We start from the raw sequence: 27,526 nt of genomic DNA, 5'->3' as shown, positions 1-27,526 counted from the left end.
TATATGCCTTTCCCTCATCTAATGTTCTTGTAACTTTATTATAAAAGGCTAGCATATTGCTAAAACAAGAGCGCCCTGTCACAAATCCATGTTGACTCTCACAGATAACATTACCCTCATCTGCCAAGTGCTGTATACTGTCCCTCACTACTTTCTCCAAGATCTTAACAACTACTGATGACACACAGACTGGTCTATAATTAGACACTTCCAGTCTGTTACCACCCTTATGCAATGGCACTATCTTACCTTCCTTCCATTCCCTGGGCACCTTTGTCGAAGCCAGACTTTCATTGAAAAGCCAGGTTAAAGGCACTGTCAGTTCCCTAGCACATTCTCTCAAAACTCGTGGTGAAATACCATCCAGTCCAAAAGCTTTATTGACATCCAGAGTTCTCAGTATCTGAAACACACTCTCCTCCTGTACCTCTAAACCTTGAACCTGCCCTATCCCTCTTGCATTAAAACTGACTCCTCCAGGATGAAATACTCCAATAAAGTGGTCATTGAACAATTCCACTATGTCCTCTGCATCAGTCACTCTATTCCCATTTTTATCCCACAATATCATTCTTCCACAGTCATTTCTCCTCCTACTGGCCACATAGCTAAAAAATTCCCTAGGATTTTCTTTGGATCTTAGGGCCAATCTCCTCTCATATTCCAGTTTCGCTTTCCTTACCACACTAGTCACTCTTCTGGCCTGTGTCTTATATTCTTCATGCATCCTCTCTTCACCTGTCTCCTTATATCTCTTCCATAGCCTCTTTTTCAATGCAATTCCTGTTTAATATTGTTTGTCATCCACTTTACTCCAAATTGTGTCCTCTTCTTCACTCGTGGTATACAACTTACCATTGCTGCTAACAAATATTCTTTCACAATTTCCCACGCACTAACGATATCCCGGCCTTCCAATTCCTCCCTCCATGAAACTTCCCGAAGTTGATGACTATTATAATCACCTGCATTATAATTCCACATAAGTTCCTGTCTCTTTGATACTCCTGCATGTCTATTCATTTTCCAAATCAAAACCATATGGTCACTCTCTCCAACTGGTGGGAGAGATGTCATCTCAGTTATTATCAACTCTTCTGATGCTATAACCAAAACTAAAACTCTTGAACCTCTTGTTCCCTCTGTTACATGTTGCCTAAGACATTTGTCCCTCAAGAATTCTAGAAATTCCATTCCACTATTGCTACATGCATCTTCCTCTCTCCAATTTATACTACTGTAGTTAAAATCTCCCATAACAATCATTCTTCTTGCACTTGGCAAACTTAGCTGTCTAAACATCTCCTGGTCTCCATCCTCTGTGCTCCTGGGTCTGTAGCAACACCCCACTAAATATCCTGTCTTACCCACCTCTACCTCACCCCATATGCTCTCAAAATCATTTGTCTCACTGCCTTCCAAAGCCTCCAATCTTAGAGGACATAGGTCGTCACTTATCATAAGCAGTACCCCACCACCATGCTTTCCCCTCCTATCCTGACGAAAAATGCTATACCCAGCGACTTCTATTCCTGTTATTATATCCCTTTCTGTCAACCACGTCTCAGTGATCCAGCTATTTCTGATTGGCTATCGGTGGAGATTGAACTGCCCACCCTGTCTCCAAAAGCTAGATAGGGTAGAAAGCCCTCGCCTACTCCCTATTAGGGAATAAAAGGCGTTAGTTGATTTTTTTTTTTAATGTAAGTTAAATCTGTTTTATATTATTTATTGTTAGCATATTCTCATGGTTCATTCAGTGATTTTCAGCTTGCAACCTTTTCAACTAGTGATAGGATCATCAGAACAGAACGCAGTCATAAGTCGAGGACTGACTATATATGAAAATGTGTCACATCCAAAAGGAAATCTAATTAAGGAATAGTAATTCACATAACTACATTGCCTACATTAAACTGAAATAACTTTATTCTTATTGTTGCCTATACTGATATGAAAAATAGTTTAGATGCAGATTATAATCACTGGTAAAGAATGTAAACAAAAATATGAGAATGGCTTTTACCTCAAGTGTGGTAGTGTAACATTTATTTATAAAAACTTATACAACAGAGAAAGGGCAACCTTTCCAATTAGCAGGTAGCAACAATGAACATAATGTTGTTCATGGTGTCATGCTATCAAATATACTGCCAAACTTGAAGGTAATGAAGTTAAACAGGGAGGTAGAAACAGTTTGTAAAAGTTACAGCACTTTTCAGCTTTATTATTTTAGCATGGCCACTACAAATATAATAGCAACAAAATGACAATAATGACAAAAAAAAAAATAATGGAATTGAAATGAAGTGTAAAATGATGTAAACCAGTTTATAAGAACTTATACAGCTGCACTAACAGCTAATCTTAAAATAGTAATAAATCAGTGAAACACATTTGACAAAGCTTGATAACAGAGCAGATAAAATGTTTAGGTTTAAATAAATAAATACACCTATGGTCATAACAAACCCACGACATATATTTTTTGAATTAATTCTCACAGAACAATGGAGAAAAAACACAAGGCATGAAATCAATGGTGTTATGCTGTCAAATACGCTTTCAAACTTGAAGGTGATGAAGTTAAATGGAGAAGTAGAAATTGTTCATAAAATTACAGCACCTTTCAACTTTACTTATGTTCTGAGAATCTAATAAAGGCATTTAAGGTTGACCATGTCAAAATCACAGAACTTCACTACTTACAGTTGTTAGTTTATTATTTTAATATGACCACTGCATATATGTAATAATTCTTACCACTCCATGGAGAATCTAACCAGTCTTTATTATACATTTTACTTTCTTTCTCTGCATTCATATAAGCTTCTTGAAGAACAGCTTTATAACGCTCCTCTTCATCCTAAAATAAGTATAGATTTATTAAGCTGAAAATGACTGAGAATATCATTTGATTAGTTACAAATTATGCAGACTGCAGTCTACTTTTGAATTATTTCTTCATAGTAACCTATTTCTTCTGATTAACTAGATGAAGATGTAGAACATTTCTATGAAGACATTCAAAATGCACTTAACGCAAAATCAGATGACATAACTATCGTTATGGGAGATCTAAACGCTAAAGTAGGCTCGGAAAAGATCTCTTCCTGCATGGGAAACCAAGGCCTGGGACACAGAAATCCAAGAGGAGAAAGATTAATACAATTGTATTAATCTTTTTTTATTATTAATCTGTGAAGAAAACAATCTGGTAATAACAAATACTTTATTTAGCCAACCTCATAGAAGACTTTACATATGAAAAAGCCCCAGAGACAGCTGTAAGAACCAGATTGACTATATAACGATTAAAAAAGAAATAAGCATAAAATCAAAATTGGAAATTAATGAAACACAATCTGGATTTCAGGAAAATAAAGGAACCAGAGAAGGGCTCTTCAACATTAGAACTATTATAGAAAAGATATCTGGAGAAACAGAAAGAAGTCTACTTATGTTTTATTGACTACACAAAGGCCTTCGACAATATACAATATGAACAACTAATAGAATGCATCAAAAAATTTGCTCCCAGTATAGATAACTAATAAATCTATACTGGGAGCAAATTGCCTCAATAAAAATATCAAGAGAAACCTTGGAGGAATTCCCAGTAAAGAACGATGTCAGACAAGACTGTGTTCTTTCTGCTGTATTGTTTAACCTCTATACTGAAAATATCTTCTGGCAATTAGAAGAATTTAAAGGAGTCAGCATAGGAGGCAGAAATATAAACAACTTTAGATATGCAGATGATACGATACTGCTGGCTGAAAATAAAAAATTATGGACTTATTTTCAACTTTAAAAAAAATCAGAACCATGCCGGCAATAAGAGAAAAAGGGAACATACCTGATATAAGTATTAAGATCAGAGGAAATAACTTAAATCAAGTAGAGAGTTATATACAATATATTTAGGTCAACTAATTACAGAGAATAAAAAATGTGATAAGGAAATATTAAGAAGGATAGAAATTGCTAGATCAACCTTCATTAGCACGAAAAACATTCTGACCTCAAGGGAAATTCACACAAAACAAGAATTAGGCTGTCCAAATGGTACCTATGGTTAACACTGCTATATGGAGCAGAAACCTGGACAATATCAAAATATTGTGAAAATAAACTAAAAGCTGCCTTTGAAATGTGAATCCTTAGAATCCCACGGAACTGCCAAAAAAACAACTAATTTAGAGATATTAGAGATGATTGGGAGAAGATAGGACTCTGTTGAAAACCATGATGAAAAGGAAACCCATCTACCTTGGTCACATACTAAGGCATGAATCCCTACAAAAAACACTTCTATAAGGAATGATGATACAAGGAAAAAGAAGAGGAAGACAAAGAACAGATTGGAAATATTAAGGACTGGACCGTTTTGTCTTATGAAGAATGTAAAAGAGAAGCACAAAACGGTACATGGTGGAAGCTCGTGGTAGTCAACCTCCTGGAAGGAGATGACATCTGACATGACAAGAGTAACCTACTTGAGACTTATATTCAAAATGCTTTCCATTAGTGAGTTATTATAATAAACTCTTCATTTAAATGTAAAATCTATTTTATTTTACTTTTCTTTTGAAATATTACACCATTAGAATACAAATGCAAACAAAATAAAACTTTTTGGAAGGACATTTTTCAAGTGAGGATACCTGATTTTTGTCCATCCATAGCCAAAGACACAAAAAAAAAGATTATTATATTTAAAATAAGCTTATGTGTTAAAATGTATTTGAAGTTCTGAAAAGGTAATGGTAATTCAAACCTACTTTTTGAATAACTATTATGTTTCTATGACTGTAATATATCTTTTCATATTACTCCATTCAATTTCCCTTCTTCACCCATAGTTTATGTAGACTGCTGGGGCACTATAAAGATGACAGTTCTGATAAAATCTCTCCAGGTGTTTCTATTCTGGGATCTCCTTAACAAGGTGGAGAACAAAGAATTAGTCCATTTTCTAACATTACCTATCTAGGTGATTCTATGCCACTTTCTGTTTTTTTTTTTTTTTAATTACCAGAAGTCAAGCCCTCTAGTGCTGTTTTAGGTATACTATCCTTTCTTTCATGCTTACACGGTGATCAGAATGCATTATGGAAACAACTACAGTGTTAGAGCAAAACTTTACTTTAATATAAACCAAAATGAACACTCAAAGTGTCGACCTTCATATCAAGGTCATCATCTGGAGCATACACATATATACAGAGAAACAAGCTGCACTACAATCTACATGATTTGCTAAAGTTACTGACCAACCATTACAACAATTTTACAACAATTCTTGGCCTGACCTCTGGTGAAAGAAAAAAAAAAAAACTTTTTACTACATCAAAGCTAGAGTCCTATTATTATTATTATCTATTAGGTTACAAAATTAAATTGGGATGGAGAGCAACATGTTTATATATATATATATATATATATATATAAAAACTGTGATTATACATATAAATTTCAACCAATTGGTATGGAATAGTTTCCAATAGAAGCTGAAAATTGCTTAAAGTCCTGAAGTATGCTGGAAACTAAGGCTGAATATGTGCCATCCAAATTCTTGGAATTTTTATGCCACCATTATTGTTGAGATTAGGGTGGTTAATCAGAATTTCACAGGCTTCTTTAAATTTTCTTTCATACAAGGTTTTTGTATGATGTAAAGAGCAGGTACTTTTCCAATCAATTTGGGTAGGGTGTTGAGAGCATGATCTGAGAGGTGTGCTTCACCAAAATTGTTCTATTTAATATGTCTTTTGTGTTCTTTTTGATGTAGGGATTGTATATCCAGTTTCACCGATGTAAGGGAAGTTACAGGTGCAGGAGATGCAATAAACTCCAGGATGTGCCAATGGGAGGAGAGGATCCTTAGAGTTGAATATGTTTTTAAATTTTTAAACCACCTACAAAATTAAAAAACATATTCAACTCCTCTAAAGATTCTCTCCTCCCATTGGCACATCCTGGAGTTTATTGCATCTACTGCACCTATAATTTACTTATATTGGTGAAAAAGGGCGTACAATCCCTGTATATCAAAAAGAACACAAAAGACACATTAAACATAACAATTTTGGTGAAGCAGGCCTCTCAGCCCATGCTCTCAACACCATACACCAAATTGATTGGAAAAGTACCTGCTCTTTACATCATACAAAAACCTGGTATGAAAGAAAATTTAAAGAAGCCTGTGAAATTCTGATTAACTACCCTAATCTCAACAATAATGGTGGCATAAAAATTCCAAGAATTTGGATGGCACATATTCAGCCTACTTAGTATCTAACATACTTTAGGACTTGAAGCAATTTTAAGCTTCTACTGGAAACTATTTCATACCAATTGGTTGAAATTTATATTTAAAATTAGTTTTTTATTATTATTAACATTTTTATTATTCACATCACGTATACAAATTATACTATTCAACTTGTATAATTATGACAATATTTCACAATACAATTCAATGCAGAATACAATGTTACAAAATAAAATTCAAGTATTACTATCATATTCTGTTGGTACTAACACTTATTTTGGCTATTATTTTATTATGGTTAATAAAAAGTTTTCTCATATATGCAAGTAGAATATAATATATTTCGAATATTTCATAGTTATGATAAGTAACTGGTTTAGAGTAATGTAAGTTAGTTAATGCAAATATGTGTACCCAATGGCCGTAGCCATACTGGTTACTAGAAAAGTAATTTGCTCAAAACAGACACTGAGAGTCAAGGGACTGCATCTAAGAGGGCTCCCTTACCAGTTATAATAATGTACATGTTGATATTTTAATTCCTAATTGAATGGACCAATTTGTAAATCAATACCTTAATTGGTTATGATATATGAGTTATAATGATCTTTTATACTATACGTTTAAAATAATTGTCAACATTCTTTAATCCTATGTAGTTTCTCAATCTTTTTCTGAATACATATTCTGAGGTTATAGATTTAATTTCACTCGGAAGTTTATTATAGCTACTCGAAAGATTTATGAAAAATTTCTTTGTTAGCCTTAGGTACTTCCGGTGTGTTTCGACTGCAGCGCAGTATATATATATATGTATATATATATAAACATGTTGCTCTCCAGTCCACTTTAATTTTGTAACCTAATAGATAATAATAAGACTCTAGCTTTGATGTAGTCAAGTTTTTTGTTTTTTTTTTCACCAGAGGTCAGGCCAATAATTGTTGTAACAGTTGGTCAGTAACTTTAGCAAACCATGTAGATTGTAGTGCAGCTTGTTTCTCTGTATATATGTGTATGCTCAGATGATGACCTTGATATGAAGGTCGAAAAGTCGAGTGTTTATTTTGGTTTACATTAAACTAAAGTTTTGCTCCAACACGATAGTTGTCTCCATAATTTTCCATAAGGTATACTATCAGATCTAGCCAGGTGGCCCAGCCACTGGAGCTGTTTTCCATGTATTTTAATGATATTTTCCTGTGTCCTGGCAATAGAATGGATTTTCCTTCTAAGCTTGTCATTTGTTATTTGTTCTGTAGCACTTCATCTTACAGGCCAATAGCCACTTCTCATCTTCCTTTAGCATTATCCAACTTTCACACCTGTATAATAACACAAGGGCACTGGAGGTAGAGTCTTGTAATTAGCTGTATTTTACCGTCCTTCCAAAGTGCCTGTAACCTCTGAAGGGCAACAGCTTATTCAGCAATGTGTGTTTTGATATCATGTTTAGACTTACCATCTCTGGGTTGTATACTTCCCAAGTGAATCTTTCTAGTTCTCCCAATTTTTCATCATTATTTGAAATTTTCATAGGCTTTTGCCCAAAGACATCATTTTTGATTTAAGAATGTTGATATTCCAGCCATAATCACTAAGTGCCTTAGAAACTGTCTTTTTCCTCTCACCCTTTACCACAATAGCTTTTTCCTGATGTTTCTAAGTTATTATTATTATTATTACGTGACACCTACAGTGAGTCCAAAGACTCATCGTGGGAGGGCACACTACTCTACTCTGCTTCACTAAATACATCTCATCTTCTCCACTAGTACTTAATTCTCCAACTATGACACTATTACCATCAACGCCATCTCACCCATCATCATCATCAGCAACAAGAGTATTTTTTGTCTGCAAATTGCACATGTTCTGAAGGTCAATTTGTCTGTACGCAAGATGAAAAAATCTGAGTTTCTGGGAGAAAAAATTTTGCTACCACCACCGTATGATATCAGCTAACTCACCTTCAACTGAAAAAGCCCATATAAGTATTCCCATCATCACGACAAGAATCGAACCCAGGTCTTTTCCAATCGAAGGGTACAGTGTCGCACTATTCCAACTATATCTCCCATACAAGCAAATTTATACTTAGAAACATTTGAGGAAAAAGCTATCTCTTCGTTCCCATTAAAACCTAGGTTATGGAAGAGATATATATATGATATTTTCTTAATCTGAAGTTATGGACCTCATTCCTTAAAGGAGTTCCGAAACCATCTCAACAATCAACATCAAACAATATAATTTATGTCAGAATTAGAAGTTGATGGTGCTCTCTTTTTCCTCGATGTTAAACTCACTTGTGTATAAGAAAAATTAAAAATCTTCATTTATAAAAAACCTACTCACACCAATAGATATCTTCATGCACAATCTCATCATTATCCACTTCAAAAACTTGGCATTATCTCTACATTAGGGAAATATGATCGCTCCCTCCTCTGTGAAGAAGAGGATATCAACAAAGAACTACAGTTTCTTCTTACAACCTTTCAGAAAAATGGTTATTCTAAACATAAAATTAGAAAGGTACTATTTAATCCACCTCCTAGCTGTACTGAAGATAGGAATGATGTAATAAGGCTATATATCTCTACTGTATATAACAGCTTCATTTCTCCTAAGTTGGCTAAAGTTCTCAAGAAATTTAAAATCCAGACCTCTTTCACTCCTTTGCCCAAGCTCCGTTCCTTACTCAGTACACCTAAACAAAAACAAAACAGCTTAAAATATCCTGGCATCTATGATCTTTGGTGCAACTGTAAGATGCCCTATATTGGTCAGACTGAAAAATCCATTAAATTACGTCTGGAAGAACACATAAGAGCAACATACGAGGAAGAATGTATGAGAACATACCTCCAATAAGTGAGGAAATGATCTCACACAATGAAATTTGTTATTTCTTACCCATAATTAAGTAAAGATTGCTGAAGCATTTTTTTAAGTCTCATAAAAATGAACTAATATATCCTTAATTATTTATTTTAAAATACATATAGTGAAATACTGGCAATGACAGCTTTTTACCTGCTTAATGAACAATAAAAATGATAATGTAAATAGTTCTGATATTGGAAAAGGTTATAGAAAATGTTATTGATGTCATTTTCTTGATTAATAGCATGTATTAGTCAAAGTTCTATGCTGTTAATTTGTTAGGTCATTAGCAGCTTTGTATGCCAATATATCAATATATTGCTATCTTGACTAATGGTAACTATCCATCTTGGTCTTGATTTTCCTCTTGGTCTTTTAACCAAGAATTACACGTTCAAGAATTTTACCATTTATAGGCTTCTTAAGAATACTATCATTTTCCATACAAAAACAATTCAACTTTTTTTTAACTTGATTAAACTAGGTATAGTGGATCCTTTAAAGAGCTGACAAAAGTAATGGTTCTATATGATCCTCCAGACACTATTATCATTCACAAGTATTTTTCTTGCCATAAATATTCAGTTTCATATCTGTAGATAACATTACAAATTATGTTTGTATTTTAATCTTCCAATGGATATCTTTTGTACTGAATACACAAGAGAGAATAAAAAGCCTAAACATCCCTCTTTATTTGATTTTGCACTTGTACCAACTCATTTGGTTGGTTTGTGATCATTAATCCTAAATATTTAAACTGTTCACTTTATCATAAACTGATTCTGTATAGTATTAATCATTATTTTATTTATATTTTTATTTATATGTTTTGTTGTTGATTAATTTTTAGCTCTATCACATATGCTAACTTTTCTAATTCCAAATTTTTATTAATTTTTATTTACTTATTTATTTTAATGTGTGGCCATCAATCTGCAATGATTGTTTATTAGTGTCTTTAGTATCTACTGACTGTTGAGTTTTTCACTTGGCTAAGAAGTTTGCACGTGAAGTATCTTATATATATATAGAAGCTTCTATATAAAGTCGCTGAATCAAAATCATGAAGATACTTCACAAGCAAGCTTTGTAGCCAAGTGAAAATACTTTCAACAGCCAGTAGATACTAAAGACACTAATAAACAATCATTGCAGACTGATTGCCACACACACAGAAAAGTTAGCATATGAGATAGAGCTGAAAATTAACTAACAAAAAATAAATAAAATAATGATTAATACTAGACAGAATCAGTTTATGATATAAGTGTATAAATTGGGAACCTTGAAATGGAAATAGTAAACAGTTTAATATTTAGGATTAATGATCACAAACCAACCGAATGAGTTTTTAGAAGTGCAAAATCAAATAAAGAGGGATGTTTAGGCTTTTTATTCTCTCGTGTGTCTTCAGTACAAAAAATATCCACCAGGTGGCAGGCTCACTCCACCACCAAGCAGAGCAGCTCATATCTCAGGGGAAAACATCAACTTCAGGGGAAACCACTTAAGTGAATTTTCCCAAGCCACACCAAAACGCATCAGTGGGGGCCAGACCCAGAAGGGATACCAAATTAAAGTAATGCAGAAGTCATATATAAGATAGTGATGACTTAACTAGTGATAAGTTCATTATGAGAGAAGACATGATAGGACTGTTGGTAGAGGTGAGAGTGAAAAGTGAAAAAATCTGGTATATTACCTAATATATCAAATATCTGGTATATTAGGTATATGATATATGATAATTGATATTTGGTATATGATAAAAATGAATTAAGAAGAAGGACTATGATGGCAAATGATTCGATGCATAGGCTGTGTAGAAGGAATGGATGCAAGTTTTTGGATGTGTGGAGTGGGTTTGAGGGAAGATTAGATTTGTATAAGAGGGACTGGCCTACACCTGAATGCATTTAGTATCAGGAGTCTAGAAAAACTAATAACTGGTATGAGACCTAGCACAGAGAGTCAGGGAAACTAAATTACAATTGGAGGAATGATGAGAATATGAGTGTAAGAGCAATGATGTTATATAATTGTGCTAATGACGGGAATGGGTATTATCATGGAAATGATTACAAAGGAGAGAACAATTTTGACTTTGTGCTCATCCAGTTCAGATCCATCAAATATGTGCAAAGATATCTACATGAGAAGAATAGAGATCTGCAAGTTGTCCAACTGTGCCATGCAAACTGCAGACAAGAGTATGCAAAAGAACATGCAGGTAGATTATAATGTCTATACATGATTGCTAGGAGTATCAGAAACAAAGGGGTAGAGTTTGTTGCCTTGGTTACATATGTTGGGACCTCAGTTGTAGGCATTAGTGAGACCTGCCTATCAGAATCAGACATACTAACTGGTATCGAGTGTAAAGGATACAGTAATTTTAGGAATGATAGACAGGATAGGAGAGGACGGGGAATGCTGCTAATGAAATCAGATGATTTGAATCCAGTTAGTGTCGAGACCTATCACTGTAGTACTAATAACAGTATTTCATGTAGCAGTGAATTTGAAACCATCTGGTATGAGGTGAAACCTAACAAGATCAATTACACAGTGGTGTGTTGTTATAGACCTGGTGGATCGGTTGCTAATGATGATGAAATGCATCACCAAATAGAGATGATGGGTGTGGAAAGAGAATAAAATTAAATAAATTAAAGATGCCAAGCAATTATGTTCTTAGTTTAATCCTTTATCCATGAGTAAGCAAACAAAGTATGCACATGAAGTAACTTCATGACTGGGCAATTCGTATGTAGAAGCTAATGACTTCACATCACTTGGATGTGAAGTCATTAGCTTCTACAGACCCTTAATGCATAGCATTATACATGTCCTTAAGGACATGTATAATGCTATGCATTAAAGGTCTGTAGAAGCTAAGTCTGTAGTCTATGCATTAAGGGTCTAAGCAAGTGATGTGAAGTCATTAGTCTCTATATACGAGTTGCCCAGTCACGAAGTTAGTTAATGTGCAAACTTTGTTTGCTTACACTTGGAGATAGGATTAAACCAAGAATATAACTTCTTGGTATCTTTAATTTATAGTATAATCAAGTGGAAAAACTTTCAACAGAAAAAGAGTAATCATAATGGGAGACTAATTATCCAAATATTGATTGCATAGCAATAAAATTTCATGAGAAGAATGAAACAATTTATTGACCTGTTGTGAAACAACTTCCTCAAGCAGAATGTGACAGAAGGAACTCGAGGTCAAGGAGTGTTCGATTATATTATAGTGTCAGAGGGTGTTTCAATTAAAGATGTAACATTCTGCCTCCAGTTGGTGACAGTGATCATTTGGGAAGTGGTTAAGTTTATGAATGTTCCATTCAGGAAAGGTTATGATCAACTAAGGAGTATACTGAGCAAAGGACTTCTGCCAGTTTGGCAAGAAAAAAAGTTTGCTAAATTTTCCTCTCCCATTCTGTTTAAGTGACCATACCACCTGAGATTAGCTCTGCTAATAACAGCAAATTTCTATCTAATATCTTCAATTTTTAATATGATTCTCTCATCAATGTCATCTGTTTACTTCCCTAATTTTTCGCAGAACCCTCATATTTGTGAACACTAGTCTTTGATTGAATGCTTTATTTCTTACCCAACTCTCAGATCCATAACTTAAAACTGGTTTGAACACTGTCTTGTATACTACTAGTTTGGTGTTTGGTTAATTTCTCTTATTTCATATAAATTTATTCAGTTAGCTATCCACCATACCAGCTTTGCTTATTCTGTTGTCTATTTCCAGATTGAACTTGCCATCTTCACTGAAAACTATGTTTAAATAGCTGAAATGTTTTACTTGTTCTACAGGCTCTCCATTCAGAATGCAGTTGATGTGTTCAATGTTCCTGTCTATTTAAACTGTTTTTTTATTGCTGATTTTCATGCCAAATTGTTACAACAGCTATTCAATTTAGTCAGGGAATCTTGCAGATTTCTGCTGGATTTATTTAGAAGTACATCATCTGCATAAAGTAGAGCTAAGATTAACATCTCCAATTTTGATATCAGATTTAATATCACTCTCCTTCCTAATGTGATCCATATAGATAATGAATGACAGTAGAGATAATGTGTACCCTTGTCACAAACTCGATTTAATATCAAACCATCTTCATGTTTTTCTTTCAATTCTAAAGGCTGACTGACAACTAAAACAGAGACGATATATTGCTCTTATAATACTCCATTACTCAATATAATTGTAGTGCGTTGAAAAGCTTTTCTCTAAGCACACTGTCATATGCCTTTACCAGATCTATGGTACAAAAGTTAAATATGAATTCTTATTACATTCCCAAGATTGCTCAACCATTTGTCTTAAAGTAAAAATCTGATCCTGACAACCTCTATTTGGCCTGAATCTAGCTTATTCTTTGCCAAGCTTTCCTTTCATTTGTTTTAAACCTTTCTTACACACTCTTCTTTTCACTATGCAATTCAATTTTATCCTGCTTAAAACTAAATAGTGATCATTTGCTATTTCGCATCCTCCATATACTCATGTCCTGAATTAGTGGGAAAACATTGCTATCAACAATAACATAGTCAATGAGACATTCCTTATTTTTTGCATATTCTATCCATGTGAATTTGTACACATTTTTATTTTGGAACACAGTTGGAACACATAGTAATTACTAGTCCTGAGCAGAAATCCGGTAAGTACTTACGATCATTATTAGTTTTGCTGTTTTCTCCAAATTTTCCCAGAACATTTCTATATGTCTGGTAATCATTTCCTACTCTGCTGTTTAGATCTCCAACAAGAATCCACTTTGCCTTTTTGATTGTGTATCTTCTCTAATACCTTCTCTTCTTCTTCGAGTGCCATCTCCTATCGAAGGTCAGCGACCACCTTGGCAAATTTTGAGCCATCCTCAGCCACTCTGAACAGTCCACTGTCCATGTCTGCCAGTCAAGATTTTCTTCATCTTCCTTGTCCTCTTCTTCCATTTATCTTACCTTTTATAATCAATTGAAGTATCTTATATTTTTCATTATGAAGTAAGTGACCAAGATATGCAGTTTTCCTTCTTTTTATGGTATCTAAAAGTTCACGTGATTTCTCCATTTGTTCCAGTCCTTTCTGACTGGACATTTTTACTGTCCATGGGATTCTTAACATACGTCTGTATAACCACATCTCAAAGGCTTCAAGTCTTTTTATTGATGTTGCCTTCAAGGTTCATGTTTCTGCATGTACAGATAATGAACAGCATTTAACCATGTGTACTCTAAGCTCTAAATTTAAACTGCGGTTACACAGTGTTCATTTCATCAAGAGAACATTTTTTATTCCCATTTCAATTCTAACTTTTATTTCCATTTCTGGATTGCAATATTCATTTAACCAGCATCTGAGATATTTAAACTTTGCCACTCTTTCTATTTGTTTTTCATTCAAAGAAAGTGATGAATTAAGAATTAGTTTCTTGCTTATGACCATGAATTTAGTTTTGATGATATTTATTTTTAATCCCATTTTTTCACTCTCTTCATTCACTAGTCCCACAAGATTTTGAAGATTCTGAATATTGTCAGCCAGGAGAGTTGTGTCATCAGCATATTGGATGTTACTGATGATTTCACCATTTACATTAATACCTTCTCTAATGCCAGAAAGAAAATTCCTCTATTTTCTGGGAACACAGGCACAAATAGGTCTCACTGTCCACATCCCTCTACTTAATATTGCCTGTCATTCAAGAAGATTATCCTCGTATTTAGGTATTATTTCTGGGAAAATTCCCATGTTACTCCTCTACGTAAATATTATTTCTATGACTATTTAGACTATTTTTGTTCAGGAGACCCCTTTTTTTATAATGTCATTGGCTTTTTACTTAAACTTTAGGACATTATTGATGTTTTGTAGATTATTGTAGCTCAGTGGAAGTGGCGCTTGCGTCCTCTGCGATTGGTCGCTCGAAGTCAGACTTAAGTTCAAGTCTAGTCGCCGACTGGAGAAACCATTTCTACGCCTTTCTTCAACCGATTCTCGAGTTAGTCGATCTCTGGCACGGGCAAGTGGGTTTTTCCTCCCGGAAACTCAGGTTTTTTATCCTGTAAACTCAAGAAAATCGACCGTAGTACCCACATTATTTCAGACAGTAATATATCTTGTTAGGGTTAGGCACCAAGAGATGGCAGCACTTGTTTGCCAGCCTCTTCATCGGTGGCTGCTATAATTAGTGATAGACATGGGCCAGCGATCTCTGATTGGATATAAAGGCCTCGCCTACTTGCTATATGGGAATAAAAGGCATTAGCTGAGCTGATATATGAAGAATAAATAGGAAGAAAAACTGGACATACCTTTGTGGGATGTTGCTGACTGTCTTCTTTTTCAGTGGCATCCCGGCATATGGCAATATACATTCATTGTTGAAGGAAGGAAGTATGACCTGAATGGGAAAGGGGGGGGGGTCAGAAAGCAGGGTTTGAGAGATGCCGGAGAATTATTGGTGAGGCAAGAGGCATGCGAACTTTTTTTTGAAAAACCCAGGTTTTTTTAATATTGAAAAAATTTTTAAAGGTGGGCAGAGAATACTTTGGGATGGGGGTGTACATAGAAATTTTTGGGAAAGGAGAAGGATATTATGGGATAAGATCAGGGGTGGGAGAACGGAGTGTGAGCCATTTTGACAGTGCATTGTCTTCAGAGCTCTCGTGGGGAAAGTGCTCATATTTAGTGTTGAATACTATAGCTACTCCTTTTCCCTGATTATTGTGGTCTGAATATAACATTCTGTATTTGTTGTTTATAAAGAGCTCACCTGTTTATGTCTTCTGTGTTTCGGTCATGCCTATTATGCTGACCTGCTACTTATCCAATTGTTCTGCTAGTTGCTATTATATAAAAGTGCTAAAAATAGGGGGAGAAAATCCTTAGTCCATACACAGTACAAAATGTACTATAGGTTTGTAAAATAATCCTTCATGGATGGGAGCAACAAAAAAATAAAAATAAATAAAATAAAATAAACAATAAGGCTGGTATTTCATTGACACTGAATTCATGTTTTTTGTATTCCATTAAAAGTATTATATCAGTATTAGATATCCAATATGTAAAAAAAATAACTAGCTGAAGACTGACTATAATGGCAAAAATTTTTGAAAGTGAACTCTGATAGGAAACCACCAGCAATAGGGTAAACCTCTTTAATGTAACATTTAAAAGCAAAGCTATGAAGGAATTAAATTTCTGACTGGTTAAATCCTTGTATGGTGATTTTATTTAATTTCTAAAGTAGTTTCAAAGCATTTGTAATTTTATTACTGAGATCAGATCTTAATGAAGTCAAAGACTCAGTGAGGAATATCCTTACTGTCAGCTCAATGCTCATCAATATTCATTCATTCATTCATTCATTTCCATATTCTGCTCAACAACCATTCTCTGTGTAAAAAGCACTTGTTTCTCACTCCCCTGTTCATATGTTCTTATACATATTCCATGAATAGCATCTTGTTCAACCCTTGTCTCCATCGGCTCTGAATCTCTTCCACATTAATCTGGTAAAAACCTTAACCAACATTAATATGTCTCAATCATATTCCTTTTTCTCTCTTCATCCTGTTCATTAGGCTCTGTAAAATAGCATTCCTCAATCTGTCTTCATACCCAGTATTCCAAAGATCAGACGCCACTTTATTCTTGTTCAGATCTACCTATTACAAAATATCTCTATTCCATTGAAAACCAGGAGTCCAAATTTGCACCATGTAAGGAGAGAGAGGGCATTGCATAGTGATTTTGACAAGATTAGAACTCATTTAAGCAATCAGTGTCTAGAGAAGCATCTTATGGTTGGATGTTTTGGATTTACAGCCCAAGCAACTGTAAATCCAAAAACAGTCAAAGCAACAGCATTTTATGTCTATAGACTGCATCTGTTCTGGCAGTTTGCTTATTTTGAGAAACAATCTTATGAATAGTACAGAGAAGGGACATGAAAGAAGCGGTGAGAAGGAAGAGAAACAAATGTATGATAAAGCAAGAAACAGAAAGAAAGAGGCAAGTATAATATGGTTATTCCATGTTAAGAGGTGTATTCAATGAGAGAATGAAAATCATGTTTTCTAGGTGTGTGAAGATGAAGGAAGTTGTTAGTGATGGTATCAGAACACAATAAATGAAAGACCTGATTGTTTGAGCAAATATAAATGATTTGCAATGTGACATGTATGAAATGAGAGAAGACAAAAAAAAGCTACTAGAAGAAATGAAAAAAAAAAAAAAAAAGGAGTGGGAGGGTTGAGACTAAGTCTGAGAAGGAAACTGATGAGTCAATAAGCAGTTGGTTCATGTGGAATGTATGGAGTAGAATGCATGAAATGAAAGGACTTCTAGTAATTTATTCACCTTTCTATAATAAAATAACAGGTAAGCCAGAGAAAATTGTTATACTATAAATACAACACAGAATCCTATTATGTGTGATGAAGCAAATGGGTATGGAATGAAATAGCAGTGATAAGAGGCTAATGGACAGGGGAGTTGGATCCAAGAGAAGGCAGTGGTGTGCCACAGGCCTCTGCACTTAGTGATAGCTGTTACATTTTTATATTAATGAGGAAGGGGGAAAATGATTTCAAAAGGAATATCTAGTTGTTTGTTGAGGATGCTAAACAAGGGAGAGCAATAATGGCAATGTACAGATTCCACAGGATGATTCCAATAAAATGGTAATCTGAGTAAAGGATAATTAGAGGCTGACAATTCAATGTGTTAAAGTTATGTGTTCTGGAAAAAAGAGACAAGGTGCGTAAATAAATGCAACTGGACTGAGTAAATTAAAGGCTAGGTTTTTAGAGGTAATAATGACATTATTTAGATATGTTTGAAGGATACATACACCACATGTCACATTCCCACCCACCCCAGAAATATGGTGTTATTAAAGCTTTAGCTAATCAAGGTAGAACCATTTGCTCAGACCACACTGGCCTATCCTCAGAAATCAACCACATCTATGATGCTTTTTCAGTCAATGCTTTCCCATTTGCAAAATCAACAGAGCACACTGCCCACACTACCAAAACTAAGATCCTCCAAACTGCCAAAAGCACAAAAACATTCATTGCCATTCCCTACATTCAGGGAATTTCAAAAAAAAAATCTCATGAGTTTTCAAAAAGTATGACACACAGATCACCTTCAAGATATATCTAAAATTAGCTACCCTTACCCACTCATCAAAAGATCCTCTCACACACATCTAGAATAACGTTTCCCACAGTGTAATATGCATACCACACTGTGGGGAACGATAAGCTTCTATAGCGCAATTGGAAAAACTATGGCACATTATGCCCATCTGTTGGAAAAGGCCTAAGTTTGATTCTCGTCATAACAAGAGGAATTTTTATATGGGATTTTTTAATTGAAGGCAAGTTAGCCGATCTCATACAGAGATAGCAGGGATTTTTTCTCTCAGAAACTCATTTTTAAGTCCAAACAGGCAAATTGGGCTTGAGAACATGCAATATACAGTCAAAAAATACTAGTGTTGGTGGTGGTTGGCAGTAGATGGCATTATATATGGATGATGATGATGAGGTAGTACCAGTTCTGTGTAGTTGGATTAAATGTGAGTCAAACAGTTGGAGAGTACAGTGCCCTCCCTCAATGAGTCCTGAAGGCGTAATATAATAATAAAATAGTCATTGGGGTGGGTACGTGAAAGGTCTTTAGGGGTACTTAGCACTTTTTTATTTTAGTTTCCTTTTTACTTTTATATTCTTGTTGCCATACTGTCACAACTAACTTCAGGTTTAATCTATAATTTTTCCATAAGCAAAAAGTATGAAGGAACATATAAATGTCTCCATGTATCTGCTGACCTTCAATTAAGTTTACATCTGTTTGATGGCACAATTGTGTTCCAACTAAATGATTTGAACTGTATTCATGTGGTTAGAACTCTGCTAAATTTCAGTCATTTGTATCTTAAATATAATAGTCGTCAGCAAATGTTTCACCCCATGCATGAATCTAAACATGTTTAACTGTGTTTGTGTCATAAGTTGTGACAGACATACAAGTCACACACTTAAATAAACACTTAAAATATGGATCACTGGTAAGACTTGAATGTTTTTAATGCCCAATAGTAAATAGTGAAGGAAATAAAAATGTTCATAACTAAGAAAGAACATGGTACATCAGCATCAAATGAAAGCAATGTGTGTGAGCCATTAATTTACTGTAATGCAAAAATGGTAAAATAAACTACAAATGCCTTTATAATTATTTGCATCTGAATGAAATATTATAACCCCTCCAAACTGCCTTTGCCTGAGAGGGAGGATGCCAGGTTACTAAAATTTTAAAAAAAGGTGTATGCAGGTACTGAAAGTTTTTGGCAACAATGATCTAGATCAGGCATGGCCAACTTCATTCTGTATGAGGGCCAATATATGATGAGTGGTAGCATCATGGGCCGCACACTTTTAGACAGAACTTAAATAAAAATAAACTCTGCATTTTTTCAAGGCAATAATTATATGTATTGAATTACTATATTTGTTAAATCAATTTACCACTTAGAGAACAATATAAAATACTTGATTGATTTAAATATAAGTTGTTAAATTAAATTTAATTACATATTTCTGGATTTTTTACATCCAACACAACTTAACTGAGAACACTGTGGGAGTTCATGTGCGGCAACAAGTTCATCAAAGCCGATTTTCAACGATGATGACGATATCATCAGTCAGTTGGCTTCTCTATGACGATTTAACAGCCCTCATAGTTGAGAAAGTGCATCCACATATGTATGTGCTTCCAAACATAGATGCAATTCTCAAGCTGAAATCACTCAATGTAGGATATTTTTCCCTTGGTACCAGTTTCCAAAAGTCAATGCCTATCTCCACCCTTGACTGGAAAAAGTGGTCACTTTGAAGGTCACACAACTGAAGTAACTGACCAGGGGACACAAACTGCAACAATAACACTGTTAACTGTGAAACTGAGTCTCTGAAACTGATCACTGTAACCAGAGCAGAGCAAGTGACTTTCAATGATGTGTTACTATGGAGAGCATAGCCACAACTCACACAGAGAAGCAGTCGATTTTATAAATTGAGTAATCTTTTTAAAACAATTTTGATTCCGTGTTGAGACTATAAATTGTTTCCGTCATCAGTGAAATTTTCAGTTAAGAAAGACTACATGTGAAACTACAGAACAGCTGACAAACATTTCAGAACACACACACATTATTATTATTATTAAGAGAGATCTCCATCAAATCCATTTTCATCACTCCAATATAATCTTTAACACTCTCCATTGCACTCTCTGAGCTGTATGAGAATCCCACGGAAACCAGACCTGCACACAATAGTCTAAGGTCTTATCAAGACCTTATAAAGAGGCAAAATGACTTCCTTATCTTTACATGTCAAGGTTTCGTTTCAGCATTGCAATTATCCTTTGAGTTGTATTCTCAACTCTTCCTATATGGTCAATTCTGCAAGTACTGCATGTCAGCTGGATTCCTGATTACCCTGTCTATCTTTGCATCATCAGCAAATAGTTGCATGGGCTGATCCTTATAGTACACCATGTGTTATTTTGCAGACTCCCATTCACCATATACCACTTTTTTGATATGTCAGGAAGCCATCCTCTTATCCATGCTAATATTTTATAATCCAGTTCCATATTCTCCAATTTATGCAACAGTCTTCCATGTTGTAGTATTCTGTCAAGCCTTAGAAAAATCTGTAAGTATCATGGTATCTGTTCTCCTTGTGTAACTCAATAAACATTGAGTTAGACAATGACAATTTGTAAGAAGTTGCTCAACCAGCTTTTTCAAAATCTTCAACTAGAGATACTGATAGGCTTATAGACAGATACATCAGTCTTTGCACTACCCCTGTGCAATGGGATTACCATGCAATTCTGCCACTCCTGTGGAATCACTTGGTCAAAGGAATAGCCAGTTTTAGCAGAACACTCCTTGAACATGATATCTCATCAGTCCCATTGCCAACTTCTTATCCACTGGAGCTGTGAGCTCAATCCTGCATTCATAAGGTTGGTTTCTTTTAGCAAAATGGGTATTCATTAATTGAACAATCTTTTCTGCATCTATCACCCACATACTATCTACATTCAGTAGTTATTCTTTTATATTCATTCTTTCTTTTACTTAGGCATAATAATACAATTCTTTTAGTTACACACACATTACTTGATATATTAACTATGTTATTGTTAATTTCTGCTAGGTATTTCCCATTTTCTATTGATTTATATAACTGGATCCATTTTCATCATACTTCTCAAGGAGTCGCACTGGTGAGTACGGGCATGGCCCACCCAAGATACCTGAGCTAGACTTGATCTCACTTCCTACAGTAGGCACTTGGAAGAACAAAACAAGAGAAAGTAGAGGAAATAAGAGTAGAAGACCAGTCTACTACTCTTATTTCTTTCTTATTTGATAAGAATCCATAACTCAATAGCAAAACCTATCCTAACATATGGTACAGAAGCCTGGTTCGTAACTCAAGCAGATAGAAAAAGACTGATAAGCTCTGAAATGAGATTTATGCACAAAACAGCTGGATATAATAGACTAAACTTCAAAAGAAATTACAATATTTTAAAGGAACTAGAGGTGGTATCTGTTTTAGAATACATCAATCTTTATAGAGTGCAATGGAGACAACATACAGAAAAAGTGAAGGAAGACTCCTAAGAGATACAGAGATATCAACCTCAAGGGAGAAGGAATGAAGGACAGCCTTTGAAAAGATGAAAAGAGACCATAACAGACCACTAGGCCTATTACTGGAAAGAAGGAAGAAGATTTTCATCACACCTCATGTGATAGCTAGGAAGGAAGCAACACAATGTACATTCAGGGTCAGCAAAATAAATCAAGGCTGTGCCACTATGGGCTGGTGATGTGCAATATACAGCCCTGCTTTCAAGTGGTGCAGCTGTTTTCTACTAAAGGGGCAACAGGAAGTATTCTCACTGCAAAGGGATACCTTCTTCGTTGGAGTAAATGCCAACTGGACCTATATGATAAATGACTTATATCAGTGAAATACTACCACCTTGCTTATTGGGGACATAAAGTGGTTATCACCACGTTTGGTTTCTAGAGCAAGGGTTCTGCTTTCTCCCTCAACCTTCTACATGCAGTGCGAGTGATAACCATCGAGGGTATGGCAAACATATTGCAGAGATCTAGCACTTCCCTCATCTTCATGGGTACAGCAGTTCTGTAGGCTGGCCACTAATCTGTGTGCAGGACTGAACCAGATGAAAAATTTTTTAGGAGGCTTCCTGATTAACTTGTACATAATCTTGTTGCCAACTACAATGCCAGGTCATGCATGGAGGGAGTCACTGTTGAGAAGACCACATTATGGTTCGGAGACTGGATGCTCTCTATATGGGCAACATGTTCTAATGCAGGGATGCACAACACATGGCCCGCAGGCCATATGTGGCCCATTCAATTATTTAATGCAGCTCTCAGCATAAATTGAATACATAGTAGAATAAATATATATGTAACATTAAATGATTTCAAAAATCAGTAGATGCATATATTATTATTGACAAATATTTTTCTTAAGGAGGGAGAGTTTGTTTACCTTACTTGCACCTTAACAGAAATCAACCCTAGTTTGACTGATTGGTCAGTTTCTCAATTTCGCACAAGCGATGCTTGCATGAAAGCAATCCAGTATTTTATGATTATCATGAGGGTACTGTTGTCACCACATCTTATCTTCACGTCAAAGTGAATGTTATATGTGTTTTTCTGAGTTTTATCCCATGTCTATGTAAATTTTGCGGTAATATTTACCGCAAAATTAAAAAAATTGATGCTGAATACAGTTTAAAGAAGAATGGAAGCGCAAGTGAACCGATTTATTGAATATAAAATTAAATTTCCATGTCTGATATGCCATGAATAAATTGCTGTGCCCAAAGAATATAATATTAAAAGATGCTTGAAATGGAACAAACATTCTCACTCATGAAATCAAACATACCATCAACATGTACAAATCTCACGGATGCAAATTTGAGAGACATATTAATAAGAGCAATTTCCAATTTGCTGGTGGATATGTGACAAACTGTTGATTTAAAAAAAATATAATGTATCACAGTAAAATGTTATTTGCAATAAATAGCTATTGAACTTAAAGTACATTTTATTTTTTCTTAAAAAAAAAAAAAATACAGCCTGCATAAGTATAACAATTACTTGATTTGGTCTGTTGCAGCATTTAAGTTGTACATCTCTGATGAAATTGTAAGAAATCATCATGTAATATATATCTGTTATATTATCTGTAGACTGATCCCTACTATTCTTTCTTTCTTTCCTTCTTGCTCCTCCCCCCCCCATGTTATTACAGTATTCAAGGGCTAGGGATGAATCTTTCCTGTTTTAACTTTTCTTCATCTCTTGCAGTAAGAGTCTGCCTTCTCTCCCAGGTATTTGCCTTACTTAGTAGGCTAAACACACACAGAAGGCAATGGCAAACCACTTCTGTATATACAAGATGATTCAAAAAGATAGACTCAATTTCGTATGGCAATATTTCCTATATGTAAACATAGGAAATATATATTTCTTATACATCATATGTGAATGATCTACATAACATTTGAAAGAGGAGGTCCTAAAGTTTGAAATACTACTGCTAGAGTGCTTGCTTAGTGCACAGCCATGCAGCACATCAGTTGTGAGCAAAATGGCTACTATGCAGCACAAACTTTTTTGCGTTAGTGAGCTAATTAAAACAGAGTCGGAGATTGTGGTGCAGCATGCATTTCATTGTCGTTTCAACATTAAATCTCCAACGAGGAAGAGCATTTGTCGTTGGAATTATCAATTTGAGCAAACAGGTTGTCTGTGTAAGAGAAAAAGCTTGGGCAGACCACGTGTATCAAAGGAGAACATGAGATGAATTCAACAGACTTTTTCAGTGTAGCGCTAGCAAGTCAACCCGTAGAGCAAGTAGAGAACTTGCAATACCGGAACCAACTGTCTGGCATGTGTTGAAGCACCATTTACTGTACCACCATACCACCTATAGCTGGTTCACGCACTTCGCGCAAACGACAAGGTAAAGCGTGTCGAATTTTGTGATCATATGCTCCAAAACATGGAAGATGACATTTTTCTGCCATGTTTAATTTTCAGTGATGAGGTGATATTCCACCTAAGCGGGAAAGTAAACCGACACAATGTTCATATATGGGGATTACAAAATCCCCATGAAAGATTGCAACATGAGAGGAACTCCCCGAAAGTTAATGTGTTTTGATCCTTATTGAGAACAAAGGTTTATGGATCTTTCTTTTGTTGCTGAAGAGACCATTACTGGGGTAACGTATCTGGACATGCTTGAAAACTAGCTTGTTTCTCAAATTAATTAAGATTCAGAAGACTTCATTTTCCAACAGGACAGAGCTCCACCCCATTGGCACCAGGATGTTCGAAATATTCTCAATGAATCGCTACCTCAACGATGGACAGGTTGCATTGGGAATGAAGACCTGGCGCTTCATTTCTGGCCCTCAAGATCACCTGATCTCACAGCCCGCGACTTTTTCTTGTAGGGGTTCATAAAAGAGGCAGTTTACGTATGGCCTCTACCAACAATTTTGGTTGACCTAAAAAACCGTATCATAACTGCGGTGAACTCAGTGACGCAAGACATCCTTCTTTGGGTATCAGATGAATTCAGCTACCGTCTTGATGTTATCAATGCGGCCGGAAGGGGGAGGCACATTGAAAATCTATAAACTTTATTGTGAGTATAATCAAATATACTTTACATCATATCTGTCACTAGTTCTATGATTGATATATAGACTTACAAAATTGAGTCCATCTTTTTTGAATCACCCTGTATTTTGAAAAGAAAATCTTATGAACAGAGACATAAGTTATTATTATTATTATTACTACGGGCTACTCCAGGAGTCGTTAGACTCATCAAGGGAGGCCCTAAACATCATGTTCACACAACTGTTCAACATTCTCACAGTATTTATCATACCTTGCCTTGAACTCGCTCACTGTCATAGCACCCACAACAGACTCTGGCAGCTTATTCCACTCATTTACCACTCTAAAAGTAAAGAACCCAGCTCTAACACCCCTGCTAACCACGCTCTTGCCCAGCTTCCATAGGTGTCCCCTGGTTCTCCCACCACCAGTCCTGATCTCAAAAATATCATCTGAATTAATCCTATAGAATCCTTTTAGCAATTTGAATGTCTCAATCATATCTCCCCTTTTCCGCCTATCAACTAGTTTCTGCAACCCACAAATCTTCAACCTGTTCTCATATGGTTCATTCCATAGACCTGCTATCATCTTAGTCACTTGCCTCTGGATCCTCTCCACCTCCTCCCCATCAAGAAGGAACCAAGGTGACCAAATCTGGGCACAGTAGTCGAGATGAGGTCTTATCAGGGCTCGGTACAGAGGTACAATAACTTGCTTGTCTCTGCTTGTCAAGGTATTTTTCAACAACCAAGTTATTGCAATATAGTGCTGGAAGAGGTGGGACACCTATCAGAAGACATCGAAATGGCTACTGGGGAAGAGCAGAGAGGAACTAGAGACCAGATAATATGAGATGGATTATGGAAAGAACAAGACAATTTCATCTACCATCTTCATCATCGCATTCATGACATGTACCCTCAAGGGGTGTACAGGATATGATAGTACTACATGAAAAATTTACATCATTACTTTACTAACTTCCTATCTACAATTTTCCTCCAAATCAGTCTGTTACCTGTCAAGACTACAACATTATCAGATCTTATATTTCTATCTAATAAGGCACTTTTTACCCTCTCAATCCACCTATACCTTGGTCTTCCTCTGAGTTGTTTTCCTTGGTTTTCTTCTGAGCAGAGAACACTTGTTTTGCTAATCTTTCCCTGCCCATTCTGTTTAAGTGACCATTAACACCTGAGATTAGATCTGCTAATGCATTCCTAGATGCTGACAATGCCAAGTTCTTTCTTAATATCCTCATTTTTAATATGACACTGCCATTGATGCCATCTGTTCTTGCCCCCCAATCTTTCTCAGGACTCTCATATCCGCAGTCTCAAGTCTTTGATCAAGTGTTTTACTTCTAACACAGATCTCAGATCCATAAGTTAAAACTGGTTTGAACACTGTCGTGTACACAGCTAATTTAGTGTTTTGACTAATTTCTCTCTTATTCCATATAAATTTATTCAGTTGACTTCCTACCATACAGTTTTGTTGATTCTGTTGCCTATTTCCATATTTAATTTACCATCTTTACTAAAAATTGTGCCTAAGAAGCAGAAATGTTTTAGTTGTTCTATAGGTTCTACATTCACAATGCAGTTGATATTTTCAATGCTTCTGCCTATTTTCATTGTCTTCTTACTGCTGACCTCCATACCATATCTATTACAACAGTTATCCAACTCAGTCGGGGAATCTTGCAGACTAGTAGTGAATTTATTTAGAAGTCTAACATCATCTGCATAAAGCAAACAGCTGACATTAAGATCTCTAATTTTCATATCAGATTGAATACCACTTTCCTTCAATAATGTGATCCATATAGATAATGAATAACAGATGTACACCCTTGTACACCCTTGTCTCACACCAGATTTAACATTAAACCATCTTTTTTGTACTTCCTTCAATTCTAACTGCTGACTTACAACTCAAATAAAGACAGTATTACTTGATATAATGCCCCACTGACACGGTATAACTAGAGTTCTCAGTAGCTTCTCTGTTGGCACCTTGTCATATGCCTTTTCCAGATCTACAAAACTTAAATACAGATCTTTATTATGTTTCCATGATTCTCAACTATTTGTCATAAAGTGAAAATCTGATCTTGACATCCTCTATTTGGCCTGAAGTCAGCTCGTTCTTCACTAAGCTTTTCTTCCACAATCCTTCTTACCCTTTCTTAAGTATACTTGCGTAAATCTTACCAGGAACATTCAGTAGAGAAATACCTCTGTAATTTTCACATTCAGTCTTATTTCCTTTGTTATATGGGTGCTATGAGAGCTCTACTCCAATCATCTGGAATTCACCCTTTTATCCAGGCCTTCTGAACTATGCTGTGCAGTGCAGCCACTGTAAGACTTGTATACCTGCATATCATAAATTTAGTTTAATCCTTTATCCAAGACAAAGTTTGTGCCTGAAAATATCTTCAGGACTGAGGTAAGGTGGTACATCGTTGGCAATTCGTAGCAAAGGTGGACCAAGATCTCATCACTCCTTGTCTCAGTAT

General features: G+C 35.3%; 1 protein-coding gene across 1 annotated transcript in view; it reads right to left on the bottom strand.

Annotated features, from left to right (window-relative positions):
- LOC150104414 (2-oxoglutarate dehydrogenase complex component E1-like) overlaps positions 1–27,526 on the bottom strand; it is a 596,096-nt gene that overhangs the window by 275,556 nt on the left and 293,014 nt on the right. The window contains exon 13 of the mRNA XM_090396361.1: positions 2,764–2,866. Within this exon, the coding sequence (XP_090252487.1) occupies positions 2,764–2,866 (103 nt within the window). The remainder of the gene's footprint in view (positions 1–2,763; positions 2,867–27,526) is intronic.

The sequence above is a fragment of the Typopeltis vanoorti genome, chromosome 8, assembly GCF_054136105.1.
Source record: "Typopeltis vanoorti isolate ZY-2024b chromosome 8, IOZ_Tvanoo_1.0, whole genome shotgun sequence".
Classification (NCBI taxonomy): domain Eukaryota; kingdom Metazoa; phylum Arthropoda; class Arachnida; order Uropygi; family Thelyphonidae; genus Typopeltis; species Typopeltis vanoorti.
This window is presented reverse-complemented; position numbering and strand designations above follow the sequence as displayed.